The sequence below is a fragment of the Tenrec ecaudatus genome, chromosome 8 (genome assembly GCF_050624435.1).
Source record: "Tenrec ecaudatus isolate mTenEca1 chromosome 8, mTenEca1.hap1, whole genome shotgun sequence".
Taxonomy (NCBI): domain Eukaryota; kingdom Metazoa; phylum Chordata; class Mammalia; order Afrosoricida; family Tenrecidae; genus Tenrec; species Tenrec ecaudatus.
The window spans coordinates 166,390,816-166,413,521 of record NC_134537.1 but is presented as its reverse complement, the minus strand read 5'-3'; the positions used below and the strand labels follow the sequence as shown (position 1 = coordinate 166,413,521).

Sequence of the window (22,706 nt, the reverse complement as noted above, 5' to 3'; positions counted from 1 at the left end):
CTTCTCCAGCCCCGCAATTCAAATGCATCAATTGTCCTCAGTCTAATTGATTCAGTGTTCAACTTTCACATGCACATGAGGCACTGGAAAATGCCTTGGCTTGAGTCAGGCTCACCTTAGTGCTCAAAGGGACAGCCTTGCTCTTCAACTCTCTAAAAGGCTCTTGTGCAGCAGATTGACATACTGCAGCATGTCTTTTGATCTCTTGACTGCTGCTTCCTTGAGCATTGTGTGTGTATTTAAGCAAGACAGTATCCTTGACAACTGGGGGTGGGGTGGGGCACACACACTTCTACTCTTGCCACACACAGGGTCACCAGGAGTCAGAACCAGCTCCACAGAAAGGGTCACTGCCATCTCATGTCACTCCTTGTGACTTTTCTCAGAGGGAAAAGAAAGTGAAATGTCTGTTTTGCTACATATCAGATTAAAAAAAAATTTTTTTTAATGGCAAGTATTAAAAACAGCCCGGTCTGAGTTGGATTACTGTGGGTGCCCCTGGGTCAAGACAGAGGCTATGCCGGGGTCGGGGTTGCGGGGGTTAGAGGGGGCGGGAAGTCCCACCGTGTTTCTCCTTCTTGAGCACAAAGCCGTGTGCTCTGCTCAGTTCCCAGCAGATGCACCCTACCTGTCTGGTTCACCTTGTGATGCGAGTAAAGGCAGCACCCAGCCCTGGCTTCTGGCCAAGCCAGTGACGACAGAGAAACTAGCGCTGTTGAAAGCCAGCGTACTCTTGGCTAGAATTTCCTGTTCTTTGAAAAGCTGCTGAAAACCGCCTCTGGCTATCGGCAGGCAGTGCTGGAGCACGGAGTCGCTGCTGGGTGACTGATGAAGACCCCAGCAGTGCCATAGGACAAAACACAAGCACGCAGGGCTTGGCACCAGCCGTGCTCATCAGAAGAAGAGATACATTTCTTTGTGATGTTTTCCCCGCGGGGAGGTCCAGCCCAGGCCCTATTTCTCCGATGTGTAGGCTTCAGGGGCTCACCGTCTTTCACAGGCTACTTCTTTCTGATCGTAGTCATCACTTTCACACACAGCCAGACCTCATCTCTCCCACTGCTGTAGCGCATAACTCGCTTCACGCCCTCTCTGCTTCTCCAGATTTTTCAACCTGTGTTACTTAGTGGGGGCAATGAAAGACTAACTTTAGTAGGTAGTGCAGCATTTGTTTCACGTGTCAGATTTACAAATGAACTGTTATATCTGTGGTATGTGTAAATTAACACCAGTGTAAAAAGAAGGATCATTAAGGCCCCAAGACAGAGAGTCCACAGTGGACAGCATTAGTCAGAAATAGCTTCACTGAAGACACATATGAAGACTAGAACCAGCATCAAGTCTGCTGTCTCCTCTCTTTCCTTTTACAGATGAGTCCAGCGAAAGGGGATAAGATAGATTGTGACAAGTGGGCCCTTGCAGCCCCTGTCAAAAGCCTCCGGCTGCCCTACCTTACGGAAGTCAGCATTTAGCGTGACAACGCTGTGCACTCAGGCAGCCGAGGGTCTGACCTACAGAATCAGCCAGCTCAAAGCCGGTGCTGTTCCCAGCAGCACGGACAGTAGGCCACGGCCACCTACTCTAGGATTCTGACCGTTGTTTTTAAGGGGCCCAAAGGGAGCAACTCATGCCCAACTAAGCTCATTATCAGCAGAGCGACTTCCTGTTTTCTCAAACACGTTGAGTCCTGTGTTTATTTTTTATTAGAAGAAGGCTGTGTGTTTACTGCTGTAGTTAAGTGGAGAGGCCATTGTGGGCAACTTCCTTTGCATTTCTCAACTGTTTCCTCTTACTGACAATTGCTTGGGACAGTGCCACTTCTGATCCGGCTGGTCAGTGGTTCAAAACCACCAGCAGCTCTGAGAGAGGACTGGACTTTCCTCTCTCAGTCTCAGCAACCCACTGGGGTGTCTATGAGTCAGCATCGACTTGATGGCAGCGAGTTTGGTTTGGTTTGGTTCCTTGAGGAGCATGGCATTTTGTGGAGGAAGCAGTTGCCTGACAGGTATTTACTGAGAAAGTTCCCGTGCAGAGCACTGGGCTGAGGGACCTAGAGATGCTGACAGAACTGTGAGTCCCAATTCCAAGAATCTGACATGCACCATATAATCCAGGTGAGGACGAGCAGTGTTTCCAGGGGAGCTCCTAGTGCTGTCAGGACAGCCAGGGGAATTGTAGGGAGAAATGGTGCTGGGACCCGCCCTTGAATAATGTGAGGAATGGTGTGCTAACGGGGGAGGGGGGAAGGTCATCTTTTCGGGGAAGCCCTGTCAAGGTAGCCGGGAAGATGCAAGAGCTCCGCTGGAGTTGCAGCTCCTCTGACCTACTTCTGCAAAAGTCCTGCATCAGCAGTCTTTTCTCCCAAATCCAGAGGCAGCTGCTGTGCCCCGTGAGGCCCTGGACAGGGATGAAGTCTGGTGCAGACCGCCATCTAGTGTTCACTAGCATTGCCCCCTCTGAGAAGGCTGACCTCTGGCGATGACCTAAGAGGCAGCCCTGAAGTTCCCGTGAGGATGTTCTTCCTGGGTGTCACTGTGCACCCAAGGAAAAAGGACCAGAACTCAGGCAGGGGTCACTAACAGACATCTCACACTTGCTCTCTCTCTGCACCTCACAGGATGATTTCCTCCTGATCCACTATGATAAAGGCCCCTGCCGGAACAAGCTGGGCCACTCCAGGGCCTCTGTCATTTGGCACCGGACACAGGTAGGAAGGAGGTGGTTTATCAAGAACCTGAATCTCGTGTGTGTGTGTGTGTGTATGGTTTACAGACAACTAGGCAATTGGTACATACCTGCTGCTGGTAAAGATAATTCCCGAGGAGGAACAAGTCTAAGATTATGCTATGGTGGCCCCGAACTACATTTAGATATGATAAGGTAAGGAAGTTTTAACTGGACTCTACTTGGACTGTAGATCAGTTGGATATTACTCATGACTTTGACATGGATCTAATTAGTATGTTTAGATAATCCTTGCATAACCTATAATTAAGAGCTGCTTTTTATAGAGGATCTGAGGTAAGCACATTTTAACTGGGAGAACAACAGAGATGAGAAAGACTGAGAAGAAAGCCCCACGTAACAACATCTCTGCAGCCACGGGAGTTTCACAAAGGGCTAGTTTGAATATGTCTTTATTCTTCCACCCTACATGAGGTGGCTTGAAAAATACAGGGAAAACGTCTAGTTCACTTTTTCATGAGCTGTTCGACATGCTGTGCCGGGCATTCGTGTAGGATCTGGAGGATGGGTCAGTGAAGGAAACAGTTAAGTCATTCTCTTCAGGAATTTCCTCCTATGTTAGGAACCAGGAACAAACCAATCAGCCTGAGAGGAGCAAGCTCTGGTGACACAATGGTGAAGTGCTCAACTTCTACGTGAAGGGTCAGCAATCAGAACCATGGGACAAGGGCACTGTGGTCTTCTTCCTCCCAGGCTTACAGCCTTGGAAACCCTGGGGAGCAGATCTCTGCCTTACAGGCTCACTGTGGATCAGAGGCAACTAGATGAGCAGTGGGTTTGATTTGGTCAAAGGTCCGACACCATCGTGTTCTGTGGACCCTGAGAAGATGAATGAGAAGCCATTGAGTATTTGGAACTACAAGTCTTAAAAACATGCTTATTATTGTATTTATAGTATTTCTAACAGCAGCCTTCTGAGCTAGGTGCTGAGGGGATGATACAAAGGCCGCATCTCCCAACCTCAGTAGGAAGAAGGAGAATCCAAGTCCACATCAGCACAAAGCTGATTGCCGCGGGGCCTACGTCGTTCATCATCCCTTTTTCATCTACTCTGACACCAACCATTCTTCCCTGCACCCTCTGTGTCTCTGATTGGGCAAGAGCCACACAAAGCTCACAGTGACAGTTCATCAGGGAAATTGACAGGTTGCCACAACCCAAGAGCATAAAATTGCAAGGCCATAGTCTTTGGTCCACACGGTGCTGCTCCCCAGCCAGTGTCACCTCTCTCTTCTGCCCCTCAGCCTTGTGTCACACAATGCCTCTGTGGGCTGGAAGCCCGCCAGCCCGCTGTTGCACCTCGCTGTCTCCTCTTGTCTCCTCTAGTGGTCTCCGAGAGGCTGTTCCCCTGCTCCGTCTCTGTGTGGCTCCTTTGCTTTGCTTTGCTTTGCTTTGTGGTCCCTGCTTCGACCTCAGCTGCCCCTGCCACTCTGTCACCCACTCTGCTGTCCGCTCCCTCTTGATCACCCCACAATCCTCTCTCTCGCTCTTCCTGCTGCCTGCAGGGCTCTCTGGGGAGCAGAGGGGTGGCAGCCCCCAGAGAGCAACTCCGGCCTCTCTCTTCACGGCCACGAGGGGGCTTTTCCTGAAGGAGCCGGCCACGTCGCAGCACTTGCTTCACCGGGAGCACTCTGTCTTTGGAAACTCTTGGAAATAGACCCAAACCACAAGGCAGCGGCCTCACAACAGGAACACGGCCGCGTGAATTGTGCTCCCTCCGGGATGCTGAGCAGAGAAGTGGGTGGATTGCAGCCCAGCGCGTGACGAGGACTCCGTGTCGCTCAATACAAAGCGAACAAGTGGGAACTCGTGATTGAGCCGCTGGGTCTGAAAGTGACTTAGCTGCCTGTGGGTTCGTCCTCTGTGCTGCATGCCCAGCTTCCTGGCTTCCGGGTGCACGCCTCCAGCCCAGGCTCCACCCAAGCAGTGCCGGCAGCCCTAGGTGCGCTCTCCTCCTCTGGACAGCTTGGGCGCTCATGGCGCGTCTGCACAGCCATCTGTCGTAGAAGCCATTACGGGCTCTTCCTCAGCGAGTCAGCGGGAGGTGAAAACTGACTCTGGCCTTTCTACAAGTAGAGAAATTGAGTACCGGTTAAGCAAAAGTAACCAGCCCAAGACTTTATGTCGTGCTGTCTAACAAACCTACCACAATTATTGGCTTAGCAAACGAACATTTAGTGTGCTTTTCAATCTGCCCTCTAAAGAAGTCTGAGCAGAGGTGTTGGTGGGGGCAGCTCTAGGCTGGAACTGAATCACTCACCTATTTGGCAGTTGAACCTGGTTTTTACTGTCATCTCAGCTGTAGCTGTCAGTCTTCACACGATTTCTCCAGGTAGCCTGTGCTTACTAACAACATGGAGCCTTGGGTGTGGGGGCAAGTATCCCGAGAGAAGAGCAAGGTGGAAATTGTATCAACTTTTAAGACTTAACCTTAGAAGTCACCCAGTGTAGTGTGAGGAGTATCAGCTACCCAACCCCCCCCCCAAAAAAAACCCCAAAACAAAACAAATTCACTGCCATCGAGCCAATTCAGATCAATAACGACCCCATAGGACAGAGTAGAACTGCCCACTTCGGTTTCTGAGACTGTGTGTGAGTCCAGGTGGACTAGAGAAACAAATCCAGAGCCACTCATGTGTGTGAGAGCTTTTGATCAAAGAGCAGTTGTTTATTGATGAAACATCCCAGTCCAGATCAAGTCCTTAAGTCCACTATTAGTCCATAGGTTTCATGCCCGTCCATAAATCCATCTTCAGACTCACACAGCCACATGCAATGTTGCTGAATGCAGGGCGATCCCAGGCCAGTGGGTGGAAAGTCCTGTGGATCCCGTGGCGGTGGAAGCATCTCCAGGGCTCTTGACTGCATGGCTCCATGTGGCTTGTCAATGGGGAGGTTGAAGCAGGAGGGGAATGGGGAAGAGAGGGGTGGGGGAGGAAGGAAGAAGAGACCTACCTTTTTTGATGACAGACTCAAGAGAGAGAGAAGTTCCCAGAATCCTCATGAGAAGGCCACGCCCACACGGAGAGCTCACCAGGCTGTGACCTGTTTGACAGGCTAGACTCCACCCTTTCATTCTTGGACCAAGTTCTCCTGAAATTGTGTAACCACCACAGTCTGTCACTCTGCCCGGGGTGGAAAACCTCGTCATCGTCCCACCAAGCTGCACCCCTCACAGTTGTCAGGCCAACACGCAACCCACTGTCCCCCAGAGCTCTCCAAAGGAGACATTTATTTACAAACAATAAAAATAAACCACCAAACACGTTGCTGTCCAGTGGATTCTGATTTATGACAACCACAGCTGTGCACAGAGTGGCCTGTCAAGACCATGACCTCTTCGAGCAGACCACCAGATCTTCCAGTTGACCCCCAGTCTTGTTTGTGCTGTCTGTCTTATTGGCACAGTGTTCTCATATGGTACATTTCAGTGGTTTAGGCATGTTAAAACGAGTTGTGCAGTCATTTATTTTAGAACCTTTTAGAACCAATTTTAGAACCTTTCATTTATTTTTGTACTCATTACTAGCTCCCTATTATTAATTTTTCCAGTCATTGTTTTTATAGATTCAGCTATCCTCAATTTCATATAAAGCAAAGCATACCACCCCCACACCCCAAAGAAAAAAATTATAAGGTAAATTACAGAAAGACCTCAATAGAAAAGAAAGCAGAAAATAGTTATCATTAGAACAAATGATAAGTCATCATTTTATTGGGGAATTATATAAATAATGCACATGGAGCATAGGATAATTCTATTGGTTATATCATTAATTTAGCCAATGGTAAAAAAATTAAAATACTGCTTAGAAAACTAAAGTTTACACACATAAGGCAACTTTTAGAATAAAATACATGGATGGCTGACTTGTTCAGATTACAACTCAAGTGACAGGACAGTATGCAAACAGTGAGTGTTGGCAAAGCTTTCAACGGCACTCATTTACGAGGGGAACCTCTGCCTATTGGATGAAGGCATGTCTTACTGAAGTCAAGAAAGCACCACGATACACAGTAGTCTCAGATTACTAATGACTACACACTCTCCAAACAAGAGATTAAAACCAAGTCCAGTGACTTCCAACTCCTCAACCTCTGCTTCTTCTCACACTAGAGTGTTTTAGTCTTAAATCCAAGAGAATGTTTGATTTCCTGTCGTCTGCTACATGTGTGTTTCAGGTAAAGTCTAGTTCGCTTAGTGGGATTGAACAAGTCTTTTAGTTCATATTCTCAAACCTTTATCCCCTTGTTTAGCCTCCTAGGAACTTCTACAGAGCACACAGTGACTGACTTCACCATCACGACCCAAGCAAGAGACAGACTCTTTCTTTCTTTCTTTCTTTCTTTCTTTCTTTCTTTCTTTCTTTCTTTCTTTCTTTCTTTCTTTCTTTCTTTCTTTCTTCCTTCCTTCTTTCCTTCCTTCCTTCCTTCCTTCCTTCCTTTCTTTCTTTATTTGATATAGACTATTTTTATTACCTTGATCTTATAAAGTTATTTTTTTTTAATGAAGCATAGACATGTCCACTATTCCTGTGTGAGTCTTCTCATTTTAGGTCAAACCTTCACCCCTACCCCTTTCCATTTGCCCTTCCACAGGCTCGTTACTTGACATCTCCTTATCAGCAGTCTTGTTTGACTGCAAACATTTTAAGCAGAACTATAGGTTTTCTTCTCTTCCATTGGTTTATTCATCAAATGTTTATTGTGTGTTGAAATTGTGGTAGACACTAATACCCAACTGCTCTAGGATGCAGTTTAGAAGCCAGGCTGGGGAGAATGTGCCTCTGTGTAGCCCCATCTTTCTTGGCTTCTGTTGGCGTCACTGGCTGGCCTTCTGGAATAAAACTCAGAGCCGTTGTGCCCTTAATGTTCTCTGCCTTTATTATTTTCCTTGGTCGTCTTCGGTGTCTCTCCTCTTCTGCTTTTTCTGTTCATGCCCTGTTCTTTCCATCTAAATCCTGCTTTTAAAATCTTAGTTCAAGTAGAATGTTCTACATGAATTCTTGATTCATGTCTAAGAATGAGCTCTCCCCTCCCAGCTCCCACAGGACTTTCAACCTAACATTGAATTCTGATTATATTTCTTTTTTCCCCCTTTTGCCCCTTTGTTGTACTTCTTATATAAGAGACTCAAATGTTTTTGAGAACATGACTGGTTTCTCTCGTCTTTGGAACTTTGCTAGTGTTGTTCTTCTGTCTAGAACAAAAAGCTGCTTAAGAAATATTACTGGCTCTGACTCATAACGACCTCAGGTGACAGAATAGAACTTCTTTATGGGATTTCTCTGGCTGTGAGATTTGTGGAAGTGGCTCCCCAGATGCTCTCTTGTTGAGTCACTGCGTAGGGTCGAGCTGCTAACCTTATTTTTTTTAAAGCATCCATTGATTGTAACAATGAATGATTATATCGAATAATGATTTTGTCTTTTCTTTTTAAAAAATCATTTTACTGGGGGCTCATACAATGCTTATCACAATCCAGACATCCATCCATCCATCGTGTCAAGCACATTTGTGCATGTGTTGCCATCATCATTCTCAAAACATTTGCTTTCTACTTGAGCCCTTGGTCTCTACTCCTCATTTTTCCCCACCCTCCCCGATTTTATCTTTTCATGTTGTTTGTATCCTTCCTTGGCAAAGCCATTGGTCCCTGGAGATCAATTTCTTTGTTCCTTCAGACACTGTTTTCCTAGATGGCACCAGAAGAAAAGTGTCCCCTAGTTCGCTATTCATGGGACCACACTTTCTTGGGGCCCTATGAGCAACTGAGAAATGCTTAGTTGCCTGCATTTCCTCCAAGGCCCTCAAAAGGAATTTGATTTTTACCATTCACCTCCTCTAGTTTGTGGTCTCTAACCAGCCCACACCGCAATACTACCCATGCAGTGACTTTTCACTCTATTTGACTAGGAGATCGAGGTGGGAACGTGCATTCCAAGTTTCTGATGCATAACCCACCCATTCTGTTCTTCGGTAGTTTCTGTTCTGTTTGCTGAAATTATAGTCTTGACCCACCAAATTGATTTAACCTCCCACCACTCGGCCCAAAACGCTGCTTCATATTAGTGCTTCACCCTTTCCCCCAGAGTCTGTTTTCCTCCACTCCTGGGGACTGCTTGTCTGACCGCCATTCAGAGCCTTGCCAGATGGACTTTAAGGACATTCAAGAGACACTCATTCCATGATGCAATGCCTTGTGATTTCCAACTTTGGGGAGTTGTAACTACCCACTATAATTTGTTGGTGTTCCAAAATAACTATATTTATTTTTTTCTGTCTTTAGGACTGAAGTTAGTTAAAATTGTTCTAAGAGGTATTTAGGATTTCAGTGTAGCTCCTTGAGATGAATGCATGTTGCCTTCCCTATTTTTAATACTAACAAGAGGTCTTATGCCAGTGCACCCTACCTATCACCCTCAGTAAGTGGACTTTGCTAACAAGATATTGAACTGCGAGTGGAAACATAATATGACTTTTAAAATACATATATATTTAAAACTAAATACACCTAAGAGTCAGCATCAACTCAGTGCCAGTGAGTTTGAGTTTTGTGTTTGGTTTCAGTCTGTTGCCCACCCCTTCCCTCTGATATCTGAGAGTCTCTCTCCTAAGTTCTAGCCCCGTCCATCCACGCTGACTCCTGCTAGACCCATTACCCCCTCTGAGGGGCCTTCTTCCATCCCTGTGTCTGTTTCATGTATTGTGAATCCGTGTCTCCACAGGAGTTTTGTAACTATTTGCTTGGCTGCCAATGGGTAGGCCCATTATTTTTTAGACCGACCCCCCCCCCTAATTCTATTTGTACTCTGCAGTTCAAAGTAGCCCAGGTTGACTAAGCAGATAGAAGAGGAACTGTACTGAAAAGACAAAGAGAAAACTTTCACCCAAATCACCTAAGAAGTTAAACAAGGAAAAGCCGCGGTGACAAGGATAGCACCCTTTGTGTTGTTGTCTGAAGGCTTTGCGTGGCTCTAATATGAACATGGCGTGTGCACAAAAGAAGCCCGGGAGGGCTTTCACCGAGTGCTCACAATGCGTCTGTCTGGGCAGTCACATGACAGGCAGGCTTTACCTCCTCTTGTGCTCTCCTATGCTTGTTTCTTGACTACAGGACGCAAGTCTGACTTTCATAACCATGCAATGAATTAAAGTCCCCTCTGGTGCTCAGGAAGGAAGCTGACGAACCAAGAGTGGTAAAAGGGAGACGAACGGTCCCTAAACACATCCTCACTGCTCACCCTGTTATCTCCTCCGGTCCCCTCATCAGGTTGCACAAGGATCCCCCGTGGCGTAGGGGCTCCAAGTTGGGCTCCTTCCTACACACAGGTCAGCAGTTCAAAACCACTAGCTACTCGATCCACAGGCAACACACGAGGCCGTTTGCTCTTGTAAAGATTTCCTGAAAACCCATCGTGTCAGTTCTGTGCTGTCCTGAGGGGTGATGACGAGGGGCTTTGGGTGGAGGGCAGGTCTTGGTGGTCATGCTGCTCCCAGTAGCCCAGACAGTTCGCCCTCAACCAGTAGTCTGAAAGTGCACAGTCTGTATCTAACCAGTGGTGGCATAAAGGCAAGGCCTCGTGATGGGTTTCTATAAAAGTTACAGCCCCCAGTTCCTCTGGAGCACAACTCCACTCTGTGACACCTGGAGTCAAGTAAGTCAGCATTGCCTTGACAGCAGTGGGGATAATGGCAAGTGTTTAACCTCCTGTTACGGAGTGGAGGAAAGAGCCTAACTTAGCATTGGATTGATGTCTATAGTGTGAAGGGCCCTCAGCCTACCAGATGCTGTCCCTTCGTGCAGAGATGAGCAGGACCTAGGTGAGGCCGTGAGCTGGTGTGCGCCACAAGCTCTCTGGAGCAGTCTCATCACAGTCCCCACCACGATCACGTGTATGCCAGCTAATATTTGGGGCACGTTCAAGCCAAACGTGTTGAGCAGATTAAACTGGCTCACTTCATCATGTTGCCCCTACGATTTGGACCTTTGATTTTCTGCACTCTTGGATGTGGTTTCTAGACGAGTCCATGAAGAAGACAATTCGGGCTTGAGCAGTCTCTGTTCCATTCGTTCAACTCATAACCTTTGGGCATTTTTTATGAGAGGCACTAGCCTGTGAATTGGGACTTCACAATAGTTTACATAAACTCTGTTTTACTCTCAAGTAGCTTAGAGTTTAACACTCTCAAACTGCGAGGTTCATGTTACTCCTTTAAACATACGAGGGTTTGCTAATCTGAACAAGGCAGTGCTCTGAGTATTTCTGGGTGGAAGTAGAGAGCATTTTCCTGTCTCTCTTACACTACCTGGTCCACTGCCAAGTGTCTTGATAACATGTTCACTATGTGGTTACTTTTGTCTTCTAAGACTTGCTTCTCTCGTTCTTTACTTTTGGCCAACTTTCTTTTGTCCACATGCTTCTACCACCAACTGAGTGGTGTGGGTCCCCTGACTTACTGAATTGAATGTGAAGACACACTTGGCGAAAGCCCTTTCATGTGCATCATACTTCTGTTCGCACAGAATCCTTGTAGAATGACAGTGTTGCTACAGGTAATTGGTGTCACCAAAGAATACGTCTGAGTAGGAATAATTTGCTTGTTTATTGAACATATTCTGCAGTATCAAGGTATACACGATTTTCACAAAGCGTGATTGGAATTCAAGGTACCCCCGCCCATACCTGATCATACATTGACATTCTGTTTAGACAAATGGACTTGGCCGGCTGGGAAGCAAAGATAAAGTCCCAATATTAGTACAATCTAATATGTATTTTACATTGCACATCATCAATACGTGAGCTCATGCATGTGTGTTTGGACGGAAACTTAAGTCAGCGTGTTCTTTATTGAAAATATCTGGGATGTTGTAGCGTAAATTTTAGAGCTTTCGGATCTTTTACCTGATCTGCCTACTTTTTAGTTGAGGAAGCTGAGACCCAGAAAACTAAGCTCACAGCAGTGTGATTGATTTTACCTCACAGTGACCCTTTGTAGGACAGAACAGAATGATACCATAGAGTTTCTGAACCTTGAGCCTTTCCTGGAGCAGAGAGCCTCATACTTCTCCCACAGAACGGCTGCCAGGTCTCAGTGGCCAGTCAGGTCATTAGCAACCAAAGCTCAGCCCACCCCAGTGCCAGACACACACACACACACACACACACACACACACACACACACACACACACGGAGAGTGAATTCAGGGAGAGAGTCAGGATTAAAATCAAGGCGGCACCCCATAGAGCTCTTTGAAGCACTTATCTCTTCGAACACTAGGTGGTGATATAACTCTGTCTTCAGACCTCAGTTCTGTCCTCGCTCCTGTCTGTGTGACTAACCAGGTGCAGAAATGTGGCCTGTTTTAGATGAGAACACTGGGAAAGGCTTATTTCTCTCTCAAGTTACCCATATCTAGAGGGGGAAAACCATGATTTAAAACAGAAGGCAAAATACCCAACAGGTCAGGGTTGTGCTCTGAAAATCAGCATTCATGTTGGCTGCTCATTCCCTGCTGCCTTGCCTTGTGTCTTTCCTGCTCCTCCTGCCACTCTTGCTTGGGGACCGCCTCCCCAGCATGGTCACCTCAGCCATCTTCTGCTGGGAGCGTCCCTTCATCCGTCCGGTTTCGTGCTTGTGCCCCTTTGGCCTCCTTTGCACCTTGAGCCCGAGTCTGTGGAGGTAGTTTCTATACAGTGCAGTCGGTTCGTTAAATTGTGCTCTTGTTCCACCAGCAGTGCATTAGGTTGAGCTCGGTGGAGAAGCAGAGCCAGTGACGAAGCAGAGCCAGTGACGCTTGTATGTGTTTACACAGAGAACGAGCTTTGTGTTGAGAAATGGTTCACACCTTTGTGAAAGTAGGTTAAGTTCTGTCCACCACAAGTCCGGCATCTCCTGACCTGTGGAAGCTGACAAACAGGAAGTAAGGTGACAAACTCATGGGGGAGGGGCACAAGCCCGTATATGCAGAGTTATGTGCATCTGAAGTCAGCCAAATGAACCCATCATTGGTCATCTGCTGAGAGCCATTGAACAAGACAGCAGGAGAGCGAGGGACCAGACACAGAGTCAGCTCTGGCAGAAGGTGAAGAGCTAGAGAGGTCTCCACTCCAACCAGTCTCTGTTTCACACAAAAGACCCCCAAGAAGATGTCATCAGGCTACAGCCAGATGGATAGGTTGGGCATCACTGCAAGAATGTCTAGTTGACACAATCCCTGACCATTCTACCAAGATCTCACACACCTGTCTTTGTAGCACCAAGAAGGGTGTCTTGGCTCAGAGTGAGGGCTGCGGGAAAGCTATCACTGCTTGGACAGATGTCTAGGTGCACATGTAGATCGAAAAGGGGAAAGCACGTGGACGAGAGGCAGTACGGGAAGATTGCTGTGGGGGTGGAAGGGTGGGCGGGCGGTTTGCATTCAACTGCATAACCTGCAGGCCAGCATATCTTACCCTTTGATCGGTTGTTTTCTTGTTCCAGGTTGTGGGCATATTTGCTGGATTCGGGCTCCTGCTGCTGGTAGCCTCGCCTTTCCTGCTCCTGGCCACTCCATTTGTCCTTTGCTGTAAGTGCAAGTGCAGTAAAGGGGATGACGACCCACTGCCCACCTAGAGGAAGGCGCCATGCCGGAGCAGGATCCCTGCCTCCGGGAAGCACGACTCTCCCCCACCCCACAGTTCCCCTCTCACGAAGCATCTCTTGCCTTATGTGCCCCACTGAGCTTCACAGTGTCACGCTGGGTGTCGTGGTTTCAGGGACGGACAGCAGAACGCTTACCAAGGCCCACGTGCAGTCCACTAGGCACACGGAGGGCCAGGCAGTCTGGGCAGGGCACATCCCCACAAAGTCAGTCTCTGCCAGCCTGACAAGGGAGGTGCTGTGGGTTTTCCCCCTGTGGTGATAGACTAGGCATGGCTTGTAGTAGCCTAAGGGACCTTCTCGTGCCAAACATGGCCCCTCTCCTTACTGGCTTCAAGATGGGCTCGTGCTTTTGAGAGAAGTCCTTTAAGGAGTGCAACGCATTTCAGACAGAATCTGATGACTCCCACTTGGAAAAAGCACTCTGGTTATGACAACTGTTTTTATTACTAATGGCATTTAGCAAAATCTTTCTAGAAGGCTTGCTCCCTGCGCCCCCCGCCCGATTGAGTAGTGAAATCAAAAAGGTGCATATAAACCATCCTATGCCTTTCTTGAATTTTGCATTTTAAAAAGTTATAACCGAATGACTTTTCTGGCTTTGACACTTGTTAAGAGGCTTAGAAAGCCGTATGCACTCTTACTTGTTTTTCTTTCTTGAACTTGTTGTAACGACTTTCCGAAAGCTGTAAGCTGTGTGTTTTCATAAACGTGGTTCCTGTGTAGTTGCATGTCTTTGAAAATGCTGACAGGCATGAGGGAATGTCACCGTCATCGGTCTGGAATTGCCTTTGGTCATAGGGCTCGTAACTTCCCCCCCAAGTACCAGCAACTTTATTTTTGTGTCTTAAAATCAGATGTCTGACTTCAAAGCAGATCCACTATAGTTAGTTTGATTTGGCCCCTTGCCTCAGCCTCATCTCGCATCCAGAAGGAAGAGTGTAGCATTATTGATCCTCAGAGACTGGGGACTGGAGGACTCTCAGGGGCTGGGGGAGCCTTCCTGATTCTCACCATCTTTTATTTAAGTGATTTTATTTTTTGCAGAAGTCATATGTCTTACATAGTTCCAAGTTTCATTGCTATTAACACCCCTGCCCCCCCCCAAACAACAACAACAACAACAACAAACAAACCCCAAAGCCCTCCATTTCAGGTCGTCCTTTTCACTTGGGGATTTTACCGCTTGGGCTCTTGCAGGGCGGGGCTGTGGGCGACTGTTCGCATGACATCAGATTGCACTAGTTCGTAAGAAAACACAAATTGCTCCCCATCATTTGACCTTGAAACATGGAGAAAATGTAGTCTTTCTTCACAGTGACTTTTACAGTTGCGTGTGCTTTGAAAGAGCTGAGCGTGGGACTTCTAAAAGTCACAGAAAGGCAAACATTTTCAGCTCATTATTGAGGACTTTAAAAACTTATCGAAAGTTCTACTGGTGCGTAAGCCAAGGGCAAAGCCTGATGTTTACTATAGGTATCTGCTCACTGCAAACACATTGTAAAATAAATGTTATTTTTGTTTGTCTGGTTGATTTCTGTACTTGTGTAGCTGCCTCCGGTCCTATTGTACCTTCCACATGTAGAAATGTCTTCTTTCTTTGTTTCTTAAAGACGTAATAGATTAGAAGAAACAGAAGCACCTCACACTGCAGCCATTGTATTTATTTTCTTTATGAACCTAAAGCCATGTAGAAAACCAGTTAGTGTCACATCATTGCTCCTGAAGAACATGTGTCTGATCATTACAATGTAACCATACGTGAAGAGTGCATACCTGAGGCTACCTTTCTGGGGAAAGCCTGGCCTGCGAGTCTCTGTGCTTGGAGATAGTGAGGTGGATCCCATCTCTCGGTGGGATGACCGTTCTGCAGAGGGTGCCGACTCCCTGAGTTCTGAAGACGCAAGTGGCCCATGGACACTTGGGCTGGAGACTCAGTCTGTGATGCCCGACTCCAGCTGTCCTACTCAGCTCTGCCAATGCCTACTGAAGATGGCGGCTCGGGGCCCTCTCTCCAGGATGCACAGGGCAGGCTTTCACCCCGTGCCAGCACGCACTGCCTGTGGTAGCTGCTGCCCATTGCACAGCCCACAGGACACCTCTCTTGTGTTGTGGGGGGTCAGGGCTCTTGGGAAGGTTGTGTTCCTCGGGCTAGAGTTCAAACGCCCCTCTTCCCAGAGGGATGGGTGGGCCTTCTGGATTGGAAGCATTTCTGGCTCCATTGGACATGTGTAGAGCCGCCACCATCATTGTGCCTTCACCTCCTTGTGTTTCCAGTGCGCGGTTTGACCTGGATAAGGGACCACTGGGGACCACAGAGATCACAAGGCCAAGGGCCAGACGTCTCTCTTAGCGATCAAAATAGCAAAACAGCACCTATTTGCTCAGAGTTTTTGCATTGAGCATGCCTCAGTTTGACTTAGTGATAATACAACTAAAATCATCTGTTTCATGGACACTTACCAGCAAGATTACATTGATGTACTTAGGTAAACTTGCATTATCCCTCATGAGATTTATTTTAGAAAGGAATGCCACACCCATTTTTCATGGTGGTATGGTATTAACTATGTGTGATGTAAATAAAACATAGGAAGATGACCCTCGATGTGACTTCTGACCTTGCTATCGCTTCCAAGTAAAATATGGAGAGTTTGAGATTAAACAAATGGACTAAGATGCTCTAAGAGCATCTCAATTGAAAAAGGGACTTTCATAGATAGTTCTCACGGTGATGCTTTGGCAGTGTGCTTATGAAGGCCTTTGAATTGAAGACTAGAGAAGACCCTAGCTGTTGGCCATGGCTATCAATCTATATTGCACTCTGGGTGGGTAATGGAAGCCCCTTCGACAGTAGGCCACATCATGAAATTTTACTGGAGTTGACAGGTCTCTCATTCCAGCTCTGCCATGTACTCATTGTTCCCCAACCAGCCAAGCTTTCCAATCCCCACCCAAGGCTTTGGCCTTCAGAGGAGGCAGTGTAAAACTGTAGATCCCAGTGACTGACTTCAGAGATGTGTATAAATAGAGTCGTTGACTTGGTGAATTGCTCTCCAAACCAATTCTCTCTCCACGTGTAGGGGTAGCATTGGGCCAGGGAGCCAACCTCGACCACTCTGGGGACTTTGGATAGTGAAACGAATCTCTGTATAGCCGATCATTCCACAAAGCCGATTGATTGCCATGGTCCGCTTCTGAGGGAACACAGGGTGCCCGAGGGAAGAGATTTTCCGATATATAATGGTTACTTAAAGGGGAATTGACCTTTTTCATTTATATTACAAAAATGGAAATTCACTTAAATTAGATGACCACATAGTCCCTTGGTAATCTTCCAAAATTAAGAGTTTGGAAAGAACTAGGGTGGCCTCTTTGTACATTTTCCAGATTCTCATTTATCAATAAATATGCCTGTATGTATATATATGTATATATATATATGTATATATATATATATATATATATATATATAAATCAGTGAAGTCATCAGGGGGAAACATTTTGCATGTATACAGCTTCATGAAGGTCTCTCAAAAATATACCAAAGCTTATTTATTTTTTTCTAATTAATTCAAACCCATGTGAAAATAAACAAAATGAAGAGCTCACGACTGGTATTGCCCAAAGTGCCAATCAGATTGAAGTGTCAGATTGCAAATGCCTCACAAGCAGAAGAGCATGCTGTTTTGGTATTGAAACCCTTCCCTTCTGATGTCTAATCCTGTCTTCCATGATTCCAGGGGCCTTCACTTAGGGGTAGGTACATGCCACATGCCTGAAGCTTTCTTTTGTACTTCACTCACTTTGCCATGAGTGTATTTTAATCCTGTATAAGCATACACGCATGAGTGAGTCATGCACATGTATACACATGTATTTGACAAGTGGTGATAAATAAAACAAAACAAATTTGGTTTGTGTTTTTGAAATGTCAGTACATTTTGTGCCACTAACACTGTGATGTATAAAGGAGCTGTTTGAATGCCTTTTCACGTTGTGTTTTGTACTTTGGAATCATATGGAAAAGTTTGATTTGTAATTCCAATACATATTTTAAATGTACTGTGTCTTATGTAGTTTGTTATCCCCCCATTAGAAGGGATTTCTTTTTAAATCTATTTGGGCTGGAATACAGGTTACTTTTGTAAACCCTGTTTGTCTCCATCTTTTGTAGATGATCGGTCGACTACTGGTTTGAAGATTGAAGATCTTATGAATTAAGAGTGGCACATGGAAATGGTGTGGGAGGAGCAGGATTGTCTAACACTGGGAAAACAGATTTTGTGTTCGGAGATTTTTCTTTGTCAGGGATGTTCTTAAGTCCAGATCGACAAGATGATTTGGACTGCTCAGTAAGCCAGTGCACCCTCCCTGTTGATGACGCCAAGCCAGGAAGGCAGCCCCGGAGCGCCTGCTCTCTGGGTACTTGGCCTCCATCTACAGAGACAAGTTCTACACCGACTTTCCAAATTTTATAAAGTGGATTTCTGAGGCATATGATTTAAAAACATATCAATATTTGTTCCTTTTTCCTATCGGAGGAAAAGATAGGATAAAAATGGATACTGTTGGTTCAATAAGTGAAGGCGTTGCGAGATTGCTGTTCTACAGCTCCAGTAGGACTCCTAATGACTCCAGGTACAATGGAACACAGTCGTGCCCCGCCCCGTGCCACCCTCACAGTCATCGGCATGGGCGATAGTAGTCATCCTATAGTTAGAATATTGTACTCTAATTTTCATTCATCGTCAATTTTATGAGAATACACATACCAAACTCATTAACATGCTTCAAAAGGTGAGGCATCCACTTACTACTATTACGTTGATTGGTACTCAGCAACCCCACAGGAGAGGGAAGAATTGTCCCTGGGATTCCAGGACTGGAAATCGTTATGCCACAAAGAGCATCCTGTTGCTCCCTCAGAGAACAACTGGTTGTATAGCTCATTACAATGCTGGGACTCACAAGATTATGAACAGCAACTAGTTATTTGTTTTGTGAGTTAATGTCAGTAAATACTGTAAATGAAAACCACCTTAGTATCTTACATTACAAATTGCATGAGTGCTTGATGAACGGGTTATTTATTGCTAACTTATTTGCAGATTCTTGATTCTGAGGTCTCAACATGCCTGCTCTTAATGAGCTAGCTCTTAGCGTAAATAAATTAAAAAGTAAGAACCAAACACTGCCAATTGAGTCAATTTGTCTGACTCATGACTACAGGGCAAGGAATAACTGGCCCTGAAAGTTTCTTCAACTTAACTCTGTAAGGGAATAGAAAGTTCCTCTTTCTCCCACTGAACTGCTGGTGGTTTACAAAAGCTGACCTTGTGGTTAGCATCCCAATACGTAACCACTACGTCACCAAGACTTCTAGTATAAGTAGGATGCAGATAGGTAAGTCAACAACAAAGTAAGAGGAGTGCTTTGATAGGTCCTCCGATCAGGAAGAGGGCACCAGCACATCCCCCAGATGAGAAGGTCAGAGAAGCCTGTCCAGACTCTGTGGTCCTTTAGCTGGATCTGATGTGTGAGCAGTGTTATCCAGGCAAAAGCCAGGAAGTCCAACTGTTAAGGGAATGGCCCTGTCCAAGAAATGCAAGTAGTGTGGTACGACTAGTATGTTTGGGTTGGCAAGTTATTCAAGTGTCTGCCCTAAAGAGTCCCAATGTGTTAAGCTTGGGAATTTAACCTGCATTCTAAAGGTCGTGGGGACCATAGTCCATGGGTGGGCAATCCTGTCAACATGAGGCCAAACAGAAGGGCAGGGGGAACTTTGGCTCCATTCAGTTGTCTGATGGTGTTTCTCATGGAGGTTTGAAAACTTCTTTTGCTGAAAATGAAACAAACTCTGCCGTGCATTCCCTTTCAACTGATAGTGAACTGCAGGACAGGGTAGAACTGGCCCTCTGAGTTTTCAAGACTCTTTAGGGGAGTAGAAAGCCTCATCTTTCTCCTGTGAAGCTGATGGTGGTTTTGAAATGGTGGCCTTGTGGTTAGCAGCCTGCCACACCACCAGGATTCTGAAATTTCCTATGAAACCTGCTGCTGTTGTGTTAGCGCTGACTCATAGTCAGTCCATAGGAGAAGGCAGAACTGCCCAGAACATTTTCTAAGGCTGTAAGGCTTATGGAAACAGATGCTCACATCTTTCACCCACAGAACAGCTAGTGGGTGCAAACCACAGACCCAAGTGCTTTGCCACAGGCTCCTAAAGTCCTCTAGAGCTCTGAAAATAGTCCTGAAAAGTTGGGTTGGATCTTAATTCTTTGAGATAAACTGGAACTGGAAATAGAACCAGAGGATGCCCTGCAGAGAAATGATGATTTCTAAGCTAAAACAAAACAACAACCCCAAACCCTGACATTGTATTGATTCCAACTATAAGAGTAGGACTGCTCCTTTGGGCTTTCAGATTTTTAAATCTTGATTAGAACAGCCAGCTTCATCTTTCTACAAGAGGCTGGTGAACCTTGTAGATACCTGCCAACATTTAACTCACTATGCTACCAGGGCTATATGTATATATGGGCACTAGCATTTGCTTCCAAAAGTTTATCTGTTGGCACCAACATCAGAGACTTTTAGCGGAATCCAAACTACAGGGCACCAAAGAATGGTCTTTAACTGACTCATAGAATGTGAACATATGCAAGGTCATCCTGAGAGTTGACCTTTGAAGACGGTAAGGGAGATTGAAACAGAAGACGTGGCCAGACTTGTAGCCAGTGTCCAATGCTTACTTGAACTAAACCAGCGAGTGATTTAGCCACTTAAAAATAGGAAACACTGCTCATTACTTGCTTCTTACAAATCGCTCTTCCCTTTCTAAGATCACCCAGGGTATGCATTGAAGGTCAGGAACAGGACAATTGGAGATGGCCTCTGAGGCCCAGACAGCCTGTCCTTTTCCTTTTTCACCCAACCGACACACAAAGGGACATTCCATAACAGCGTGTTCTGAAACCTATGCCCTGTTCTTGAGAAGCGTTTAAACACTGAAGAAAAATCACGTGAAGCAAAAAGACCCTTGCAGACCCATTTTCAAGCCCAGTGAATGAATTATTGTGAGAAGTCACCCCCAGCATATATGAAGGAGGAAATTATTACTTCAAGGCACACATACCATCTGGGGTGATCAAGCTGGGCACCACCAAATCACTACACCATGAGCTTTTGGGTGTCTAGACAGCCATAAGACTGAAGATGGTGACTTCCAGCAAGATGGCAATGGAGTAACACATACCAGAGGGACTCCACAGAATTCAGACCAGGAGAGTTGCTTAGAGGGAAATTCAACACTGCTGGAATGCAGGAGGAGCATTATAAAGATAAGTAGACATAGACCCATGGGGTTTTGCAGGGCTAGGGGCTTTTGGCTTACCTCAGTGGAGGCCGACTGGGGCTTAACCTTGGCCCCGCCACTGTCTCTGCCAGAGCCGAGACCATTTGGAGCCTGTAGGGCAGCCTTGGTCTCAACACAGCCACAGTTTGCTGCCACCTGCCTGCGGGCAGGGACTAGACCCTTGCAGCTCCTCTCTGTCCCCCCTCGGTCTTGGAGGGCTGTGCAGGGACCTTTCCTCAACACAGTCACAGCTTGCTGCTGTCACCTCTGAGCAGGGACTAAACCCTTGCAGCTCCACTGGTAGCGGGAGGGGTGGGGCGGGGGGGGGGTGAGAGATCTCCACTCAGCCTCATTGTTGCTTTGTTTCCATCTCTTCACTATCCCCCCTCTCCCCCCAGGCTCAGCTGGCTTGCTTTTTAACTTTTTTCCTCCTCTTTGTCTCTTTCTTGGTCTCTCACACACTACTGCTAACCTCCAGACCACTTTCCTTAGCCTAGGGCATTTATGCCTGTGCCACACCCAGCTAGGTGAGCTCCACCCTGTGTAGCTACAGAGGCTGGGGAAAGAACTGCTGACCCCCACCAGGGGATACTGTACCCAACATCTTACTGGGGAATGCCTGCCTGTGTGCCTGGGGTCCTAAGGCAGCTCCGCCAACACTTATCAATGTTCCAAGCTGCGGCAGGAACCTCTGCCCAACTTCCGCAACACCAAAGCAGGAAACCCTTCTGGGTTACTCCCTTGAGAGGGAAGCAACAGGAGGATAAAGTGGTAGGTAATTCTATAGTAAAATAAGTTATAGGCAGTTCGAAGAAGCACTCATACAAGTCTCCCAGAGAAAGCCAGTGTTCTTCGACTCCCTGAAAAATGGCACCTGGCTCCTCTAAAATAACGCAAAGCAAACAGCCATCAGCCCCCAACGACCTCAATGAAAAAACGGGAGAAAAAAAAGGCAATGGCAGAAGATGTCCTGAACATGATGACATGAATAGAAGAAGCAGACATTGAGCTGCCACAGAAAGAAATTTTCAGAATGCTGCTTGGAATCATACAGGATATGAGGAAAACAATACAGAAAAAGGATGAAATGATAGAAGAGGTAAAAGCCATAAACCAAAGAGAAATACAGGAGCTTAAGGAGAAGATAACAAAAACCAGTAGCAGACTCACAGACCTTGAGAAGCAACTGGAGGAATCAAAGAACTGCATCCGTGACTTGGAGGACATTTAAGCAGACTTTAACAAATGGGAACAAAAATCTAATAAGATCATCAGAGAAGCTGAAGAAAGCTTAAGAGCTATGTCTGATGCTATGAAGCAGAACAACATTAGAATTATTGGCTTACCGGAGGAAGACACAACAAAGAAGTCATCTTTAACAATAGTGAGAGTATTCTTGGAGGAAAGCTTCCCCAGCTTAATGAATGGAAACCAGGCAACCATTCAGGGGCCTGAAAAGCACCAGCTGGATTGAATCCCAAGAAGAAGTCACCAACGCACATATAGTTAAACTATCCAACTTTGAGGAAAAGGAGAAAGTCATGAGAGCAGCTAGAGAAAAACGAGCAATCACTTAGAAAGGTTCCCAAAGAAGAATATGCTCAGACCTATCATCAGAAACAATGAAGAAGATGAGAGAGTGGAGTAACGTATTCCATAAATTGAAGGAAAACAATACAATCCCAAGAACACCCTACCCAGCCAAATTATTGACCAAGATAGATGGAGAAGTAAGAGTCTCCCAAGACAAGGAACAGCTCAAAGAATACGTTAGAAGAAACCCAGCCCTACAAAAGATCCTTGGCGACCCAGTATGGGCAGAAGAACACACTCACCAAGCATAAATAAGAGACCACCACATAGAACAACCTCACCCAGAGGACAAAAAAGACAAAACAGACCTCAAGATAGCATTGACTTAAATATAGAAAAACTTGAAAGACTGCTGAGGTAAGCGTTA

The 22,706-nt window shown here is 46.2% G+C and overlaps 1 protein-coding gene across 6 annotated transcripts in view; it reads left to right on the top strand.

Moving 5' to 3' along the window:
- RNF144A (ring finger protein 144A) overlaps positions 1 to 18,394 on the top strand; it is a 190,377-nt gene extending 171,983 nt beyond the window's left edge. For 5 of the 6 annotated variants that reach the window (XM_075557145.1, XM_075557144.1, XM_075557146.1 and 2 more), the window contains 2 exons: positions 2,618 to 2,707; positions 13,234 to 15,030. In XM_075557145.1, coding sequence (XP_075413260.1) covers positions 2,618 to 2,707; positions 13,234 to 13,365 — 222 coding nt within the window. In that variant the 3' untranslated portion in view covers positions 13,366 to 15,030. Of the gene's footprint in view, positions 1 to 2,617; positions 2,708 to 13,233; positions 15,031 to 17,569 lie in introns of those variants that run through there. The other variant, XM_075557143.1, reaches the window with a different exon arrangement.
- The last annotated feature ends 4,312 nt before the right edge of the window (positions 18,395 to 22,706 follow it).